This window comes from Xyrauchen texanus, chromosome 44 (assembly GCF_025860055.1).
Source record: "Xyrauchen texanus isolate HMW12.3.18 chromosome 44, RBS_HiC_50CHRs, whole genome shotgun sequence".
Lineage (NCBI taxonomy): Eukaryota > Metazoa > Chordata > Actinopteri > Cypriniformes > Catostomidae > Xyrauchen > Xyrauchen texanus.
The window spans coordinates 1295713-1317279 of NC_068319.1; the positions used below are offsets into that span (position 1 = coordinate 1295713).

At 41.6% G+C, this 21567-nt stretch overlaps 1 protein-coding gene across 3 annotated transcripts in view; it reads right to left on the reverse strand.

Moving 5' to 3' along the window:
- The window catches only part of LOC127636411 (bone morphogenetic protein receptor type-1B-like), a 94584-nt gene that overhangs the window by 7502 nt on the left and 65515 nt on the right, over positions 1-21567 (reverse strand). For 2 of the 3 annotated variants that reach the window (XM_052116868.1, XM_052116869.1), the window contains exons 3-10: positions 17669-17838; positions 6524-6683; positions 5290-5392; positions 5069-5171; positions 3473-3566; positions 3246-3384; positions 2737-2929; positions 1736-2033 (exon numbers count right to left, since the gene is read on the reverse strand). In XM_052116868.1, the coding sequence (XP_051972828.1) occupies positions 1736-2033; positions 2737-2929; positions 3246-3384; positions 3473-3566; positions 5069-5171; positions 5290-5392; positions 6524-6683; positions 17669-17792 (1214 nt within the window). In that variant the 5' untranslated portion in view covers positions 17793-17838. The remainder of the gene's footprint in view (positions 1-1735; positions 2034-2736; positions 2930-3245; positions 3385-3472; positions 3567-5068; positions 5172-5289; positions 5393-6523; positions 6684-17668; positions 17839-21567) is intronic. The other variant, XM_052116870.1, reaches the window with a different exon arrangement.

Sequence of the window (21567 nt, forward strand, 5' to 3'; positions counted from 1 at the left end):
ACAGACATAACGATCAATAGAGAGAGCGACAGACAGACAGACATAATGATCAATAGAGAGAGCGACAGACAGTTGCTAGGGTGTTTAGGGTGGTCACTAGCATTGCTAGGTGGTTGCTTGGGTTTTCTGGGTGGTCGCTAGGGTGTTTTGGTCTCTTGCTAGGTATTTCTAGTATGTTTTAATATTTAACTAGCCATTGCTAGCATGTTGTTAGCATGTTTTAGCACTTAACTAGGTGTATACAGCATGTATTAGCAATTAGCTAGCCATTGCTAACATGTATTAGCATTTAGCTAGGAAAAAGACTTTCACTGTGCATGTGAATAGCGTTTTCCAGCACACCAAACAATTTTCCTCCAATAACGTTTGTGTGGATAAAAGTATCAGTGAAGATCATGTTTGAGATATGAATCATTTCCAATCAAGCTGTAATATGTTCACTTCTTGGGTAACTTGGCAAAATTAATTAATTGTGTGTATTTAGGACACATTAAATGAGTCTTAGACACTTGAAAATGGTTAAAAATGTCATTTCCATCACAGAATTTGAGATGTGCTGAAATGACGCTGAGGTGGGAATTTTCATGACTTTCAAAAGTTCCCAGTTGAAAATGATCAAAAACACCTAATTATATTTTTTATAACATGACTCATAAGTGAAATGACGACTCATTTAATGCATTTATACAACATTAAATTATATTTAGGGGTCGACCGATAGTGGATTTTGACGATACAGTAAAATAAACTGGAGGAAAAGGCCAATAACTGCCGCTTAATCTGCCGCCAGTTTTTTAATATCGATTTATTAAACGGAAAGAAACATATTTAGTCTTTCCTTACTAAGAGGAGCATAAACAAAGAGTACAAAATAAATAAAATCCCAGATGCAGTTTATTGCGCAACCAAAACTCCATTAATACAAATATTTGTATTTAATGTGTATATATATAATATATATATTTTTTTGACTTTTAACTATTAGCAAGATGACAGGGACTCTTATTTTGAAATGTCTGATGTCTGTGCTCACAGAAACAACAACAACAACAATTTACATTTATATAGCGCTTTTCTAGGCACTAAAAGCACTTTATATAGTATAGGGGGAATCTCCTCAACCACCACCAGTGTGTAACATCCACCTGGATGATGCGACGGCAGCCATAGTGCACCAGAACACCCACCACACACCAGCTATTGGTGGAGAGGAGATGGTAGAGTGATGTAGCCAATTCAGGGATGGAGATTATTAGGAGGCCATGATAGATAGGTGCCAATGGGGGGAATTTGGCTAGGACACCGGGGTTACACCCTTACTCTTTACAAGAAGTGTCCTGGGATTTTTAATGACCACAGAGTGTCAGGACCACGGTTTAACATCTCATCCAAAAGACAGTGCTTTTTTTTTACAGTATAGTGTCCCCATCACTGGTAGGGGACACTATAGGGGGCATTAGGACCCCTATGTTGGCATTAGGACCCACATAGACACTGTTAGGGGGCATTAGGACCCACAAAGACCATAGGGTGAGCACCCCCTTTTGGCCTCCCTAATACCACTTCCAGCAGCAACCTTGGTTTTCCCCAGGAGGTCTCCCATCCAGGTACTGGCCAGGCTCAACCCTGCTCAACCCTGCCCTGAAAAACAATCTCTATTTGAAATGATTTCGCAACATCTAACTCATCGAATACTAAAATAACTAGAAACATTGACTGTAGAAATGTCCCGTACCTGATGAGTTTGACAGCGAGTCCGAGGTCAGCGATGCAGCAGGAGCCGTTCTTCTTCACCAGGATGTTTTTACTCTTCAGGTCTCGGTGAGCGATGGCCGGTTTTCCCTGCGTGCCGGAGATCTCCGTGTGCAGGTGACACAGACCGGACACGGCGGAGAACGCGAGCCGCAGCAGAGATTTCGTGTCCAGTGTGGTGGATTTGAGGTAGTCGTACAGAGATCCGCTCTCATGATAGTCTGTGATCAGATACAGCTGCGTCCACGAGCCCGTGCCTTTAATATCAGCTGCGATGAAACCTGACGGGGAGAGAAAACAGCAAACTAACTTAAATACAAAAAAACACCAATGAGCCGATAGTGCAACTCTACTGGAGGAGAGAGAGAGGGAGAGAGAGAGGGACAGAGGGAGAGCGAGGGGGGAGAGAGAGAGAGGGACAGAAAAAGATAGAGGGGAGAGAGGGAGGGAGGGACAGAAAGAGAGAGAGGGGGGAGAGAGAGAGATGGACAGAGAGAGGGACAGAAAGAGAGAGATGGACAAAGAGAGGGAGGGAGAGAGAGAGAGGGGGGAGAGAGAGGGACAGACAGAGAGGGGGGAGGGAGGGACAGAGAGAGAGAGAGAGAGGGACAGAAAGAGAGAGGGACAGAATGAGAGAGAGAGGGAGGGACAGAAAGAGAGGGGGAGAGGGAGGAGGGAGGGACAGAGAGAGAGAGAGAGAGAGAGAGAGAGAGAGGGAGAGGGGAGGGGAGGGGAGGGATGGAGGGACACAAAAGTAACAAACGTGTTTCCTTCCATTAAAAGTAACAATGTAACAGAATGAGAATTGAATTAGTGCTACTATGTCACAGTTCTAATAAACACTTCTCAGGTATTCAAACCCCTCGAGTCTGAAACGCTGGTTACGCAATCCATACAAACCGCCCGTGATGACAGCTGTCAATCATATTGAGCGCCCAGCCCTGGCCAATCAGAACACAGGAAGTGAGGGGTGCAGTCGTTTACCCAGAATGTTCTCGTGTCTCATCAGGACAGTCTGATAGATCTCCGTCTCTCTGAACCAGCTGGCTTCTTCCGTGGTGAAGAAAACCTTCACGGCGACGCGCTCGCAGCGCCAGCGACCCATCCACACCTCGCCGTAACGCCCCTTCCCGATCTGCTTCACCATCTGGATCTGTTTCGCAATCGTTCGCTGCACCTGCCGAGACAGAATGATCATAAAACACTTTAAAACAGCATCAATCTCACTCAAACTCTAGAGATATCGTAGCAAAACTGTTTCAATCTGCAAGGAATATTCCTGGTCTATGGACAGATTTATTAACACAGCAAACATTTGAATGTTTATATTAATGCACTTATAATGGAAGGCAAGTCTATAAGTCAAGTCATTGCACAGGGAGAAATATACATGCTATAGAATGTTCCCCATAGACTTGTAATGAGCTCTAACTGCGGTTATATTTCCTGCAGAGGCTGAAGGTGTCAGTGTTGTTGTAATGAGCGTGTCTGACCAGCAGAGGGAGTCCTGATCCACTGCCTGAACTCTGAGACTGTTCAATCAGATCCTTCAGAGATTCTCCAGTGGGGATGAAGGTCTCGTCCTGCTCCAGACCGATGCTGTACCGCGCTCGACTCTCCTGACGCTTGTATCTGTCACAGAGAACACTAGTTGTGAACCACATCAAAAAAATAAAGGGTTGATGTAGTAAAGAAACATGTGCAGTGATTGTGTCTGTACCTGTAATAGCAGAATATGATGATGAAGGTCAGAACGACACTGCAGACAGTCACAGAGATGAAGAGTGCCATGTGATGAATACTGCTGTCCAGATCTGTTGAAGACAAACAAATAAAACGTTTGTTGCATCATTTCAGTTTCTGGGAATTCAACGTTTTGGCCTCCAATTTCTCTCTCCGTGTGTGTGTGTGTGTGTGTGTGTGTGTGTGTGTGAGTGAGTGTGTATGTGAGTGTGTGTGTGTGTGTGTGAGAGAGACAGAGTGTGTGTGTCTGTTTGAGAGTGTGAGAGTGTGTGTGTGTGTGTATGTTGAGAACTAGCTGAGGGAAATCGAGTCATGATCGATCACATTCTTCCTGCTGCTGTGCACTGATCAAGTTTCTGACGGACGACACCAATGTGAGCTCAACGCAAAGAGAACACGCACTGGGACTCTAATATTACCATCAACACACACACACTCACTCACTCACGCACACACACACACACTCACACACACACACACACACACACACACACACACACATGTAGTGTTTCCATGTTTTATGGGGACTTTCCATAGACATAATGGTTTTTATACAAACTTTATATTCTATCCCCTAAACCTAACCCTACCCCTAAACCTAACCCTCACAGAAAACTTTCTGCATTTTTACATTTTCAAAAAACATAATTTAGTATGATTTATAAGCTGTTTTCCTCATGGGGACCGACAAAATGTCCCCACAAGGTCAAACATTTCGGGTTTTACTATCCTTATGGGGACATTTGGTCCCCACAAAGTGATAAATACACGCTCACACACACACACACACACACAGACACACACACATATACACACACACTCACTCTCACACACACACACACACACACAGACACACACACATATACACACACACTCACTCTCACACACACACACACGTTTACCATCTTTATCTAAATGAGCACAAATATACACTTATATTGTTGTCATAGAAAGTTTTGCATTTTAAGAATTTAAAAACATTTAATTGTTTAATTGGTTTATTTAATTTAAATAAATAAAATCATTTATTCATTAATTTATGTATTAATTTTCTTAATTTTTTCATCAATAAATCAAATTATATATGCATTTATTTATTTATTTATTTAAATAACATTATTCATTTGTTTATTGATTCATTTTTATTTATATATTGATGTATTTATTTTATGTATGCATTTATTTAAATAATGATAAAAAAATATTTATTTATTTATTTCATTTTTCCAAAAAGTATGTCCCCAAAGGAAGATAATGTGAGATTTCACACTCTTTTGGATTCAAGTTTGTTCCCCAAATGAAAGGCAAGAACACACACACACACACACACACACACACACTCTGAGTGTCAGGGGTGTGTTTGCGCTGTGACAGATCATCAGATAAGAGGAAACTCAAGCGCTCCCGTGAGAACGCGTGTCCTTTTCATTAGAGCGATTGAGAACACTCTCGCTGCAAACCACATTTCACCTGAGCAGCCGCTGCAGCCCAAAAGCTGCGGTTAGTAACACTGTGAATAAATAAAATCTTCCTCCGTGTGTGTGTGTGTGTGTGTGTGTGTTGTGACTCTCACCGGGTCTCTTGAGTGGCGGCAGGGTCGGGTGAAGGTCACGGTTACAGTAATCCTGATCCGTACAACATTCCAACATCCTCCTCAGACGAGCGTTCCCTGTGTCCTGATGGAAGAGCATCAGAGAGCATGTGTGAAGGAAACACCACATCATCTTTGAGTGTGGTGCTAGCGACACCAAAGTAAATGTAAAAATACCAGAGAGACAGATAATATAAACTCACCCTGCACTGAAACTCAGAGCCCATCAGACCCAAACATCCAGAGGTGAGCACCGGAGCGCCGCCGTCCTCTTCCTCCACCATAGTGAAGCAATAACCATCAGTCCTGCTCAGAGATTACCATCGTCATCATCAACTAAAACCCCATTTACTGTATACTTCTGCGTCTATGGCGTAGCCTGACGCGCACCTCTCCAAACATGTAACAGTGCAAACATAAACAGCTGGTCCACTTAATAACCTTATTACAGCCAGTATTGAAGCTGACTAGCACCCCTGGTGTCACAAGTTCAAATCCAGGGCGTGCTGAGTGACAACCAAATTAGCCCGGTTGCTAGGGATGGTCTGGGTATCTCAGCGAGTATTGACGCTGACTGTCACACCTGGAGTCGTGAGGTTGAATCAAAGGCGTGCTGAGTGACTCCAGCCAGGTCTCCTTAGCAACCAAATTGACCCGGAAGCTAGGGAGGGTCTGGGTCGCTCAGCGAGTATTAATGCTGACTATCACACCTGGAGTCGTGAGGTTGAATCAAAGGCGTGCTGAGTGACTCGAGCCAGGTCTCCTTAGCAACCAAATTGACCCGGAAGCTAGGTAGGGTCTGGGTCGCTCAGCGAGTATTAATGCTGACTATCACACCTGGAGTCGTGAGGTTGAATCAAAGGCGTGCTGAGTGACTCGAGCCAGGTCTACTTAGCAACCAAATTGACCCGGTTGCTAGGGAGCGTCTGGTATCTCAGCGAGTATTAACGCTGATTATCACACCTGGAGTTGTGAGGTTGAATCAAAGGCGTGCTGAGTGACTCGAGCCAGGTCTCCTTAGCAACCAAATTGACCCGGTTGCTAGGGAGGGTCTTGTATCTCAGCGAGTATTAACGCTGACTATCACACCTGGAGTTGTGAGGGTAGAGTCACATGGGGTAACCTCCTTGTGGTGGTGATTAGTGGTTCTCTCAATGGGGCGTGTGGTGAGTTGTGTGTGGATCGTGGAGAGTAGCATGAGCCTCCACATGCCGTGAGTCTCCGCGGTGTCATGCACAATGAGTCACGTGATAAGATGTGCCGATTGACGGTCTCAGAAGCGGACGCAACTGAGACTCGTCCTCCACCACCTGGATTGAGGCGAGTAACCGCGCCACCTTGAGGACCTACTAAGTAGTGGGAATTGGACGTTCCAAATTGGGGTTGAAAAGGGGATAAATATAAATACATAAATGAACAGTGTGTGTGTGTGTGTACCTGCAAGTGCTGTTTGTAGCGTCTTCGGGACAGTGATGGTAACAGTGACATAACAACATTCTCTCTGGAATCACAACTGCTGTGCTTCTGCTGCTCTCTTTAGTGCCGCCCATCGTCGCCTTCCCAGGATTCCTCAGTAACATGGTGTCCAACACATTACCTGCAGAGAGACACATTTATGAGTCTTAATGAGTTAAATAAAGACATGGGCGTTTGGCCTTCAGCACCTGTCCTTTGTATCTGGCATAAAACGGCGGCTCATTTTAGCTTATCGTGGCCCATTCGGCATGTTGCGCGGCCGACACACCAGACCGCTCGTTTCTCCCAATGGTCAGTCCGCCCCTGATCGGCCCCAAAGTGTGTTGGCCCGCCGAGAAAATGCCCGGTATGCCAGATTACCAGTCCAGCCCTGATCAGTACTGATCCAGAACCTGTCAATCACAGCTGTCAATCATGATGTCACAGCACTGTTTTTATAGCATCAAATAACTAAAAACAAACTTATTTTGAAAACAAACACTTGAAATGACATCAACGTGATAGAAACGACAGTAAATGACAGAAACTATCTTTGGAAAAAAGATATGTGAAGTGTAATTGAATTGTTTAGTTGGTCTCACGTCCCGTTGAATAACATGGGGAGGCGGGGCTTATGACCTATACTAGGACCAGCCACCGGGGGGCGATCGAGACGTTTTGGCTTCACTTTTGAGGGCTTGTGCGGCACACTTGGGTGCAACCATCAAGTAAAAGGTATTAAAGTACGAGAGTAATGAGAGTTGATGCAACTTAATTATTCATTTAAAAAAGTCACTAATATAATATACGTTTTCTCATGGTTACACCACATGACCTGAACAAAATGTACATTTTCTAAAATAACTGAAATAGTATCTATTTTTTATGCTTTTTATTTTTTCAACGAAATGGCTACCTAAATGTTGGTTACACTAGATGACTTTGATATTTGGTAGACAAAAGTTTTTCAAATATAAATACTAAAAGCCAAATTCTTAATTTTTCTCTTTTTATTTAAGAAATATGACTATTTATGCCAACACTCGGCTTATGGTTACCCCACATGACATGATTTGCTTTAAGACACATGATCAATGATTATCAAAAATGAGTGTCACGTTATTGACCAAAATGCAAATACAGTCCTGAAAAACATGAAACCAAAACTAAGTTTAATGCCATGAGAGTTTAAATGTGTTTTGAGTGTGAAGATCAGTGTGTTTGTGTTAACGTTGTGATTCATGTTGAGTGAGTAATGGCCACGTTCAGTGTGTGTGTGTGTGTGTGTGTGTGTGTGTGTATTGAGAACAGCTCGTACTGTCTGTGATATCACAGCTGCTGGCAGATAAAGCCACAGACGCTCACAGCCTTGACAAGATTATCAAAAATATTCCCATGAGCCTCCGAGACAGACCACTGACGCCAGGACGGTCATGACACTCTGTAGGTTTCTATGTGTGGATCTATAGAAATACACACAAATATATATCCATATCTACATCTGTGATGAGAGACAGACAGCACAAACATTTAAAACCCAAAATTGAAGTTCTACACTTAAATAAACCAACAAGGTGCCCAAGCAATTAAACCATTTCATTCTCTAGATTGCAACTTATTTAAAATGCCATTTACACTTAACCTTGTCCTATCATAACGTCTTTATCGCCGAATTAACAAAGACAAAGACATCCGATTCAGACCTTGAAAGTCAAGAGTCAAGACTGTGAACTTTGAGAAGAACTGATAAACTATCAACTGTGGTAAATGTTTCATTATTTATGAAGATAGAGAGGCAAATGTATTCTTGTGTCATCAGATGGCGCAGATGGCTGCTTCGGTGTGGAGCTCTCTAGCGTTGTTGTTACTTTTGATTGTTTGTTTTTTGTCACTCTTTCCAGACATCTTGGTTGGAGGCACAGCGGTGCTCTACAAGCGATCCGAGTATTCATCTGGCGAATGTCTGCTCCCTCACCAATAAAATGAACGAACTGCTTCTGCTCACACAAACTAATAAGGACATTTCTAACTCCGCTGCTCTGTGTTTTACAGACACCTGTCTGAGTGAAGCCGTCCCGGACAGCGCGCTTCATCTGCCGTCTTTCAGCTGTTCAGAGCGGATCGTATCATGGAGTTATCGGGGAAAACGAGAGGCGGTGGAACATGCTACAGATGTAACAGTGTTGAAGAAGATGTGCTGTCCTAATTTAGAGGCTGTAAGCCCTTCTATCCACCGCAGGAGTTTTCCTCGTTTATTCTGGAGTGTTTATATCCCGCCACAAGCATGTGTGAACGCAGCGCTGCAACAGCTGTGATCACATCACAGACACGGAGCAACAACACCCACACTAACCTCACCTGTGAACTGCCAAAATACAAACAACACATCACATGCCCCACCAGAGAAAAACAATATATTGGACCACTGCTACACCACTGTAAAGGATGCATCTCGTTCTGTCCCATGGGCAGCTTTAGGACTCTCTGATCACTGTCTGGTTCATCTTCTCCCGACCTACATGCAGAAACTAAAATCAGCTAAACCTGTAGTAAGGACAGTAAAGATATGGACCAATGAAGCAGAGCTGAAACAACAAACCGGCTTTGATTGCACTGATTGGAGTGATATTGAAGCTGCAGCCACAGACCTGGACAAGCTCACAGATACTGTGACATCATATATCAGTTTCTGTGTGGACATATGCATCCCTAGTAGGACATTTGTATCATTCTGTAACGATAAACTATGGTTTACAGGAAAACTCAGACAGCTTCGTCATGCCAAAGAGGATGCTTTAAGAAGTGGGGATAAAATGTTGCACAATCAAGCCAGGAACACAATTACTAAGGAAATCAGAGGGGCTAAAAGAAGCTACTCTGAAAAGCTGAAAAACTGTTTTACGCCAACGATCCTGTATCTGTGTGGAAAGGCCTAAAAAGCATCACCAAGTACAAGACACCTCCCCCTCGCTCTGATCTTCACTTCACACACACACCAACACCTCCTGGAACCCCCCCTCCTGCTACTCAACCTGCAGTTATGATCAGTGAGGAAGATGTGTGCCAGGTCTTTCAGAAACAGAAGACTAGGAAATATTCAGGCCCAGATGGTGTATCACCTGCCTGTCTGTAAGTCTGCACTGACCAACTGGCCCCCATCTTCACACAGATCTTCAATAGATCACTGAATTAGTGTGAAGTTCTCTGCTGCTTCAAATGCTCCACCATCATTCCGGTCCCCATAAAACCCAAAATCACAGGACTTAATGACTACAGACCTGTCGCTCTCACGTCTGTGGTCATGTAGTCGTTTGAGGGACTGGTTTTGGCCTACCTGAAGGACATCACTGGACCCCTGTTGGACCCCCTTTAGTTTGCTTACAGAGCAAACAGGTCTGTGGATGATGCAGTTAATATGGGACTACATTATATCCTGCAACACCTCAACAGACCTGGGACTTATGCGAGGATCCTATTTGTGGACTTCAGTTCAACCTTTAATACCATCATGCCTGATCTTCTCTCGACCAAACTGACCCAGCTCTCCGTGCCCACCCCAATCTGTTGATGGATCACCAGCCTTCTGACAGATAAGCAGCAGCTAGTGGGACCGGGGAAACTCACATTCGGGACCCTCACTATTAGCATTGGTGCTCCTCAGAGATGCGTTCTCTCTCTACAGCTCTTCTTCCTGTACATGAATGACTGCACTGCAATGGACCCCACTGTCAAGCTCCTGAAGTTTGCAGATGACGCCATGCTCACCAGCCTCATCTGCGATGGTGACGAGTCTGCATACAGACAGGAGTTTAATCAGCTAGCTGTCTGGTGCGGTCACAACAACCTTGAGCTGAACATGCTCAAAACAGTGGATATGATTGTGGACTCCAGGAGAAATCCCCCCCCACACCCCACATCTTTAATTGTATGGAAAAATGGCGCAATGAAAGTGAATGTGCATAATGTATAAACAAAAATAAAATGTCATGTTCCATAGATGAAAGAAAGTCCTTCAGGTTTGGAACGGCATTAGGGTGAGTGATTTATGACTTTGAACTGTCACTTAAACTCTCAAAAACGGATTTAGAAGATTTATGATTATTTCATTCTAAAGAGGGAGAGACACAGGCTGGTGTGAGTTGAAATAAATCTCGGCAGTCTACGCACACACATTTACAGTGACCCCTGACCCCACTGAGTTCATACAGGTGTCGAGACGACTCATCCATCCTCCTGTCCTCTTAACCCCTCGCTCACTACAAAGCGTTCATCGGCACACAAGAGCTCAAATTCACGGCTAGATGCAACACTGGACTTAAACTGTGTGTTACTCGTGGTCATTATCCTCAAGCTCCAAAATGGCATAAAAGAATCCTAAAAGCAACATTTAAGTAGTCCATACGCCCCTTACATTTTAAAATGCAAAGTTGCTAGAAGACATACGATAGCTTTGTGAATCGCAAATTTCTGCGTTTAATTAAAGATTTTTGCCCGTGCGAATATAAAAAAAAAAGTGTTTTCTCCCATTTTTGGACTCACGCTATTGGCATATAATGCATCAAGATGTGCTGAAGTCGACTGATTTTTGTAATAGACGGACTTATCTCGGTGTAAATTTTAAATAATGATGCTGACACCTTTCTAAGATTATTATTTTGACCTTTAGTTTTGCTCCAAACTCATAGGCGAAAATGGTCATTTTGACCTCTCTCTACAAAATACTGGATTACTCAGTAAATATTGATCATAACATTTCATAGTTTGGCTTTCATCATCACTTATCTTTTTCTTTCACCAGTAAAACTGGTTGAGTTGACACAGAATGACCCAATTGTGATGCTTGATCTATTGGGCCAGTAAGAATTGTCATTCTGGTCTTGTGATGAGGGTTAGAAGTTTTAGATGTTGGCAGCAGATCTCTAAAACCTGTCTGATGTTCCACACCATGTTTAGACAGAGAGAGAGACCACAGACTGACTGTCTCTCTCTCTCTCTCTCTCTCTCTCTCACACACACACACGGAATAAAGTACTGTGATTCATGAAACGCCAGTGTCTCTCCTCCGTTATGTGACCGCGTGTAAGTGTCACTTTTCATTGCGTAACGATTATTATTCAAATGCTTCAGCCACGGTAACCTACTGACCACGCACACCTCCCTCAGATATTTCCCTACAAATATTTAAACAATATATCCTGTACAGATGTGATATTCATCCAGTTTTGCGGCCCAACACAGTAACAAAATTATGCACAAATTGACCCTTTGGAATAAACGAATTAAACTAGTATTAATATTATAATATTTTTATTCTAGCTGATTGCACTACTTTACAATCTAGACTCCAACTACATTAAATATTGCATAATATGTAAAAATAAATATCTATAGATGTAAAAACTGATTAAATCGGCTAATATGAGACCTGAAAATTTGTATAAAAAATAAATAAATAAAATGTGTATATATATATATATAATTAAGGATAATAAATAAGGATTATTTAAAATTATAATTTGCTTGGAATAATTAAAATTATCATTAATATTCTAATATTTTTATTGTTGTTGATTTTATTTGTTCCTCTGTCAGTTTTCATGACAACAATAATTTTTAGCATCCTACTATAATATATATATATATATATATATATATATATATATATATATATATATATATAATAGTAGGATGCTAAAAATTATTGTGTGTGTATATATATATATATATATATATATATATATATATATATATATATATATATATATATATATATATATATATATTGGCCATAAGATCTAAGATCATAACTGGTTTTGGTCCAGATTTCAGACAATTGTTGGCCAAAACTGATAAGAATTATTATACAGTAACTACATTAATTTTTATTATAACTACACAAATTATTATTATATTATTTCCTCAATATAATGTACTCAAATTATATTATTTACTCATATCAAATATATTATATTTTATTATTTGCATTAAGCATTATGTTGCTGCTGCTGTTGTTGTTGTTGTTGTTGTTGTTGTTGTTTTCACATCAAAATAGGCCTACGAGACATTTTTGGTCACAGTAATATTATATATAGTATATAAAATTGATTACACTTGTTTTTCCTGCAGATGGCATTAATACAATAACATTTAAGCTCATTATAATAAAAACATTATTATAGTATAATATGAAAATATAAAAAAATTATAATTAAAATTAATTAATTATTATTAAATATTTGTTTTTTAATTAATTATTATTAAATATAATGAATTATTATTAAATTAATTAATTAATTAAATCAATAAATTTTTTAATTAATTTAAACTTTTGGTTAATATATCTGATATATTTATATGATTTACAAACATATACATATATACACATATATATATATATATATATATATATATATATATATATATATATATATATATATATATATATATATATATATATATATATTATTATTTATTTATTGCAGATTAAGTGCTAATTTTGAGGGAAAATCTTCAGAATTCTGTGAAAGGGATTTAAACGGAATATCTGCGGAATTCTGTGTGCCGTCCTGGCTCAATAATAAGATGCATTTTATTATTTGCATCTAGCATTCATTATTTCCCTGCTTCACGTGACACTATCTGAACAGATTGTTGTAAAAAGGGCATAGGATGAAGTTTAACCCTCACTGAGATTCTGACAGGGTCACATTAGTGCACTAAACAGTCAGACCGATGATGGACAGATAACTGAAGAGTCTCTTTGAGGACCGAGGCTCCTCCGGTCCCCAGGGTCTAGGGCCACAGGTGCAGCTCATGCAGGGGCCGCCGCTGGACTCCCAGATCAGGTTCTGTTTGGAGGAATATGATCTGTATCCAGTCAGGAAGACGTGTGGCACCCCTCGCTCAAGAGTCGTTCCGGAAGCTCATCCGTGACGGATCAGCCAGTGTTACGACAGGAACGCTGATCGCATGCAGCTCGTGGGTTGAATTTGTGAAATTTGACAATTGCAAACACGTCTCAAGTGTGTTTGAATACGGTTACACATGTCCACAATTCAAAGCTTTTTTGACTGTTTTAAAGAGCTCATATCATGGAAAACTTGCTGTTGTTTTGAAATTTCTTAACAAAAAATGTCCTTAAAAACAAACAATTAAATATATTATTTTAGTAAATAATAATAATAATAATAATAAAATTTATTAAAATAAAATAAATTACTATTAATGACATATTAGTTTTATTCTTGCTAATTACACCACTTTAAAATCTAGGCTCAAACAACTTAAAATATTGCATAATATGTCAAAATAAATTGTACAACCCTATAGGTGTAAAATGAACAAAATAGAGATCTAAGATTACATAAAAATTATGATTAAGCATTTTAACAGCGTTAACATAGTGAAATCAAAGCATCTTATTATTGACTAAATTAAAACCATTGGCTATAACTAGAGACCGATAGCTAAGGTGGGTGGGGAAGGCCGATAACCAAAGAATTGGCGGATAGTATTTGTCTGAGACCATCAATCCGCGCATCTTATCACGTGACTTGTTGAGCGCGTTACCATGGAGACGTAGTGCGTGTGGAGGCTTCACGCTATTCTCCGCGGCATCCACGCACGATTTGGGATGGATGGATGGACCTTAAGTGAAAGTGAATGGGATGGATGGATGGATGGATGGGATTGGATTGGGATGGATGGATGGACCTTAAGTGAAAGTGAATGGGATGGATGGATGGATGGATGGATGGACCTTAAGTGAATGGGACTGAATTGGATTGGATGGATGGATGGACCTTAAGTGAATGGGACTGAATTGGATTGGATGGATGGATGGATGGATGGACCTTAAGTGAAAGTGAATTGGATGGATGGATGGGATTGGGATGGATGGATGGACCTTAAGTGAATGGGACTGAATTGGATTGGATGGATGGATGGATGGATGGACCTTAAGTGAAAGTGAATTGGATGGATGGATGGGATTGGGATGGATGGATGGACCTTAAGTGAAAGTGAATGGGATGGATGGATGGATGGATGGATGGACCTTAAGTGAATGGAACTGAATTGGATTGGATGGATGGATGGATGGATGGATGGATGGATGGATGGATTGGATGGATGGATGGATGGTTGGACCTTAAGTGAATGGGATTGGATTGGATTGGATTGGATGGATGGTTGGACCTTAAGTGAATGGGATTGGATTGGATTGGATTGGATGGATGGATCGTTGGACCTTAAGTGAATGGGATTGGATTGGGATGGATGGATGGATGGACCTTAAGTGAATGGGATTGGATTGGATTGGGTTGGATGGATGAATGGATGGACCTTAAGTGAATGGGATGGGATTGGGATGGATGGATGGATGGATGGATGGACCTTAAGTGAATGGGATGGGATTGGGATGGATGGATGGATGGATGGACCTTAAGTGAATGGGATGGGATTGGGATGGATGGATGGATGGATGGATGGACCTTAAGTGAATGGGATGGGATTGGGATGGATGGATGGATGGATGGACCTTAAGTGAATGGGATTGGATTAGGATCGATGGATGAATGGATGGACCTTAAGTGAAAGTGAATGGGATGGATGGATGGATGGACGGACCTTAAGTGAAAGTGAATGGGATGGATGGATGGATGGATGGATGGATGGATGAATGGATGGACCTTAAGTGAATGGGATTGGATTGGATTGGGATGGATGGACCTTAAGTGAATGGGATGGGATTGGGATGGATGGATGGATGGACCTTAAGTGAATGGGATGGGATTGGGATGGATGGATGGATGGACCTTAAGTGAATGGGATGGGATTGGGATGGATGAATGGATGGATGGACCTTAAGTGAATGGGACCTTAAGAAACATGAAATAATGTCTATGCTTCATGTGAGTCATATGTTGCGTTTTAGTCAATATACAGTGATGTGACAGCGACTTTGCGTCATTAAAAACTTCTATATGTAAATATTGACCAAATAAAACCTTATAAAGCTCTTTAATTGTCCACAGAGGAACATGATGGGAAAATAAATAAATATTGGCAACTACCTGCACCGATTAATCGGTAAAACCGATATATCATTCAACATCTAGCCTACAGTATGATCCCTTAAAATGCTGCCTAGATAGACAGCTCACTATCTCAATCTTCAAGCTGCTGTACACATATCTTACCAAACAAAACCAACTCAAGGAGAACAAACGTGTGTCTCAAGGATCTGATACCAGATGATTCTGAGAAGTGTGTGAGTTTAAATGGCACACACACACACATCTGTGTGATGCCATTCAGGAAGGAGAACTCCTCTGCGTTGGACTCGGTGAAGGTCACGCAGTTCTGATGAGCTTTTCTCTCTCTGTGCTCGTCTACAGATAACAGAAGCAGTTTCACTCCTCCTCGAGTCCTTGACTGTGTTTTCATCTTATCAGGAGCATAAAACACTTTTCCACGAGTCCAACAGCACCTGCTCGAGCACAGCTGGAGAATATGAGATTCACTTCCAGTAGAAAACACGAGCCGTTGCAACTACACCCTCGTAACATCAAATATTTCCATGTATATAGTTTCGAGAACTGCGACAGAACCCTTGCACTTATTAATAAATAACATTTACATAAATAACATTTATTAATAAGCAAGAGAGCTTTTCCTTCAAAAACACGTATATGTGGCGCTTGTTTACAGTAGTTCTCGTCCTATAAAACACCGAAGGCACCAATCTCCCTCTCACCAGCCGACCAGCCATGAAATAAACACCGTATTAGACATGTATGATCCACAGAAGCTCTGACGATGCAATTACACTGGAATGCACGAACATAGACGACTCTTAAACACTATGACACAAACCAAAACAACAATGCATTCCAGCTATTCAATAATAACATGCACTTGTGATTAGTGCACATTAAAGATCATTAACGTGCATTAATATAGTGTCACACTGACTGTAAGAGCCTACCACACAAACTGCACATCAACCTGAACACATGTGAATCATTGTACCAGCAGAAGTTTGCTCAATAACAACAGTGTGTCGAGTTCCAGCAGCTGAGACGGTAAATCCAGTGTAAACGTGCGCCAGCTGCGACAGATTTCTGATTCAATGTGACACACAGAGCCTGCGATTATTTTAGGTGAGGGTGATCAACATGTAGACGTGTGTTCATTTGTATGTGTGTGTGAGTGTGTGTGTGTGTGTGAGAGTGTGTGTGTTTGTGTGAGTGTGTGTGTGTGTTAGAGAGAGAGAGTGTGTGTGTGTGGTGTGTGTGTGTTAGAGAGAGAGAGTGTGTGTGTGTGTGTGTGTTAGAGAGAGAGAGTGAGTGTGTGTTTGTGTTAGAGAGAGAGAGTGAGTGTGTGTTTGTGTTAGAGAGAGAGAGAGTGTGTGTGCGCGTGTGTGTGTGTGTGTGGAATTGATTTAACAGCCTAACGCTCAACTGTGTGTGTTTAACAAGTCTCTGTCAGTAGATCACTTTTCCACATCTCAGAGACGTCACCAAATGTCTCACCAAACAGTGACAACCCAAAACCAACAGCACGGAGACGGCAGACTTCAGTCCGGTCAGTTTGAGCCACTTTATGCATTAAATCACAAATAATAACTCAAGCAATAATTGATTTCACCCCCGTCATTGTGACACTTGTCAGACCGCACAACAGCAATGCTCGCCTGATGAATCAGACACTGAATTCCTCGAATAAAAGCCTCTTTTTAAGGGTGTTTTTGATCATTTCTAAAGCTTATATGAGCACATCAATTAAGAGAGTAAATGGAAAAGCATTTTAAAAGCTCCTTTGTCACACCACAGGACTATTTAACATGAACTAGTGAAGGCCAAACGTTTATGTGCACTTTCCCTTATACATTCCTGTACATTTCAACCTGAAATAGCTTCAACTACCCATGTGTACATTAAACAGAAGGTATTTTATAGCTCTCTCCAGCACATATTTGGCAAGCACAGCCTGCACAGAGACACGAGTTCATAACAGAGACTCCGATCATAACAGAACGCAAAAATAGATTCATCCTTCACAGACGGACAGAGACTGCCGTAAACACGGCCCACTAACTGTAGAAAGTCCATGCCTGATACTCACCCCGAGCGGACGAGTGCAGCATCATCAGACCCATCAGAACCAGCAGTCGCGTCCCCATCCAAACCTGTAGCTCCATCCCCAAGACTCGAGCCGCCCGCGTGTGTGTCGCCCGCCTTGGAAACATACACACAAACAGCTCCGTCCGCAGTTAGTCCACACTGACGGCCGGTCTGTGATGGAGAGAGAGGGAGAGGGTGTTACTCTCTGTGTTTGGGACGTCCCCTTCTCTCCGGACACCTTGTGGAGAGACAATAAAAGCGGCAGCTGATCGGGCCCCCAGCGGCCCCTCCTCACAGCTCACACACAGGGGAGGGCCGCCACTGAAAGGAGGCCAGGGGCAGAAAGGGTCTCAGTGTGTGACCCCAAAAGACACAGCAACAGAAAAAAAGCCAACAGAGCTCGACGGGCCGCCCCTGAGATCCCACCATGGCCCCTGAACTCTTAGTAGACTTCACCGCACTGACAAACCACCACAGATGAAACCAGCAACACACAGTCTCAATTCAGTTCCACTGTTTTATTCAGATTTTGGATAAAAAGTAGGGGTTGCCAAAATGTTGCTATGCCGTTACTAGGCTAGTTGCCAAATTGTAATGTGGTTACAAGGGTGGTTGCTAAAGTGTTGCAATGCAGTTGCTAGGGCATTCTGGGGACGGTTGCTAGGGCATTTTGAGTGGTTGTCAAAGTGTTGCTATGTGGTTACTAGGGTGGTTCCTAAAGTGTTGCAATGCAGTTGCTAGGGCATTCTGGGGATGGTTGCTAAGGCATTCTGAGTGGTTGCTAAAGTGTTGCTATGCGGTTGCTAGATCATTCTGGGTGGTTGCTACTGTGTTGCTATGCAGTTGCTAAGGTGTTCTGGGTGGTTGCTATGCAGTCGCTAGGGCATTCTGGGGACCATTGCTAGGGCATTCTGAGTGGCTGTCAAAGTGTTGCTATGTGGTTACTAAGGTGGTTGCTAAAGTGTTGCTATGCGGTTGCTAAAGCATTCTGGGTGGTTGCTACAGTATGCGAGTGCTAGGGTTTTCTACGTGACTGGCAAAGTATTCCTATGCGGTAACTAGGGCGGTTGCCAAATTGTTGCCATGCGGTTGCTAGGAAATTCTGGGTGGTTGCTCTGCGGTTGCTAGGGTGTTCTACGTGGTTGCTACAGTACTACTATGCAGTCATTAGGGCATTCTGGGTGGTTGGCAATGTGTTGCTATAAGGTTACTAGGGTGGTTGCTAAAGTGTTGCAATGGAGATGCTAGAGCATTCTGTATGGTTGCTATGGTGTTGCTATGCAGTTGCAAAGAAGTGGTTGCCACAGTATTGCTATGCAGTTGCTAGAGCATTCTGGGTGGTTTATAGCTCATTGATATGCAGTTAGCACAACATTTCCAGGTAGTTGCCTACTGGCCCCTTAAAACATATGCATAGATCGATTTTTAACTTTTTGGAATAAAATGTGAGTGGTACTTGCACGTGCAACATTCACTAATATCACTAATAATACTAATTAATGATATAATGAATGATACTTATTATATGATACCCAGAAACAACACACAACACCAATTTGGGCATTTTGACCCTGTGCTTTGAGTGTTTGTCATGTGCACTGCAGTAACCCTGCTTTCCTCCAGCTGAACTGAGATGAATTGATTAACTCTATTGAGATGAGAGAGTGAATGTCCTTCACTGTGAGATGAATCGCTCGTCCTGCTGTGTCCCCCTCACATCCCCCTCCAGCGCTCAACAGTTTCCTCTGTTCTCTGGCCACGGCTCTCAAAGACCTCTGGAGGTGTGTATACTTAATTAGCCATACTTTAGGGACAAATTTGTACACAGATGAGCTAAATCTGACAAAACCTCCCTTTGAGGGCATCGGGGGACATCCTCATTTGGTCCCAGGGGTTAATTATTATCTACTTTTTGTTACATGATGGTCTTATTAGAAATGAAATGGAAACATTTAACGAGCATTCATCAGTTATTTTTGGCACTTGTGAATCTTTGCAAAGGTAAATATTACTTGTTATATTCCAAACAAGATGACATTTAGCAAAACCATGCAAACAAAAAACTAAAGTGTGACAATATAAATTGATTGTATTCTGAATACATAAAATGTTATCTATGAAATTAGTATTAGCAAGACAAAGGATTCGGTCATTTTATTAAAAAAAATATTCAAACGTAATTTCCATCATCGTCATTTCCAGCACAGAGTTCTATTAAACAAAATACAGAATCATATCAGATACAGTAAAATATTAATATGCGCACACACACATATGCGAGCGCGCGCACACACACACACACACACACACACACACATGCGCGCACACACACAAACACATATGCGCACGCGCACACACAAACACATATGCGCACGCACACATATGCGCGCACACACACACATGCGCGCACACACACACAAACACATATGCGCACGCACACACACGCGCACACACATATGCACGCACACGCACACATTCGCGCACACACACACATGCGCGCACACACACACAAACACATATGCGCACGCACACACACGCACACACATGCACGCACACGCACACATTCGCGCACACACACACATATGCGCGCGCACACACATACATATGCACACATGCGCGTGTAAACACATGCGCACTCACACACTCACACACACAATATATATATATATATATATATACATACAAATGTTGTAACCCTTTAAACTCTGAATGTGTTTTTAAAAGAGTTTCTGTTTCAGTGGCATACCCAAAATGAAAGGCTTATAACTCAACAAAATAAAAAAAAAAAGTTTTGTTTTTTTTAATTATATAGATTGATACATTCGGAGTCCCTCTGAAAAAACTGCTAAAAAAAATAAAAGCCTTATATTCCTTATTTGACATTATATATCTCTAGATGTAAATAATGTGGCTCTGAAAAACTTTTGTTCATTCCTGATCATGTCGACTGTATCTGAGAATACATGTTAGTGTTGATGCGACAAAGCAATCAAAAGTTCCAACATTACAAATATAATGTATCATAGTGTCCAAAAACATCTCCAAACAAATAAAAGATAATAATTGTACATAAGAACTAATTACACATGCAAACACAACAATGACTAAAGGTTTGCATAGCATGCACACATGATTTTAGTCATGAGATTTCACAGAATGAGTTTCATTCTGTGTCATTTGAGTCATCATTGAGTCTGTGTCGTGTATTTGGCGCCATCTCCTGGTGGTCATATGTAACATTGTGCTTCATGTGGATTATCTAATGATCTATATATCTGATTATCTTGTGTGTGGACTCGATTGAAAGATAATCACAGACTCTAAATAATCATATGTGATAGTTTAAGGTCCATTTCTATTCTCTGAAGTTATAAGCGAAAATGCGGCATATAAGCAACACCGACATAATTATAAAAAAAAATGTTTTGTCTCACGAGCCCATCTGAACTTTAACTTAAAATGCAAAAAGTTGTATTTTTAGGGTTTGTATTAGTCTATAGTAATTATACTAAGCTTTATATAAAAACAACAAAAAAAAGTCTATGATGTGTCTTATTCAACAAAATGTGTGTTTGTGTACAGGAGAGAGGACAGATTGAAAAACACTGAAACGGAGAGAAAGTTCTGGCAAGAACAACAGAGTGAATGCAGTGGGGCGGCAGTTATATGATCTGCTCTGCCGCTGTCAGGCCTCATTTGCTGAGCGTGCTAGATTACATGCGATCGGGACGACCTCTCGGGACACTCTAGTGGTTTGAGCTGTGAGTAGGTCAGGGCCGCTCACACACTCCCTGCGAGCTCTATCAAACGCCCAGTGTGACGCCCGCTCGACCCGCGTGAAGAATGAGAAGGGGGCGGCTACACGCTCTGATTCCACAACACAAACCGCACCGGAACTTT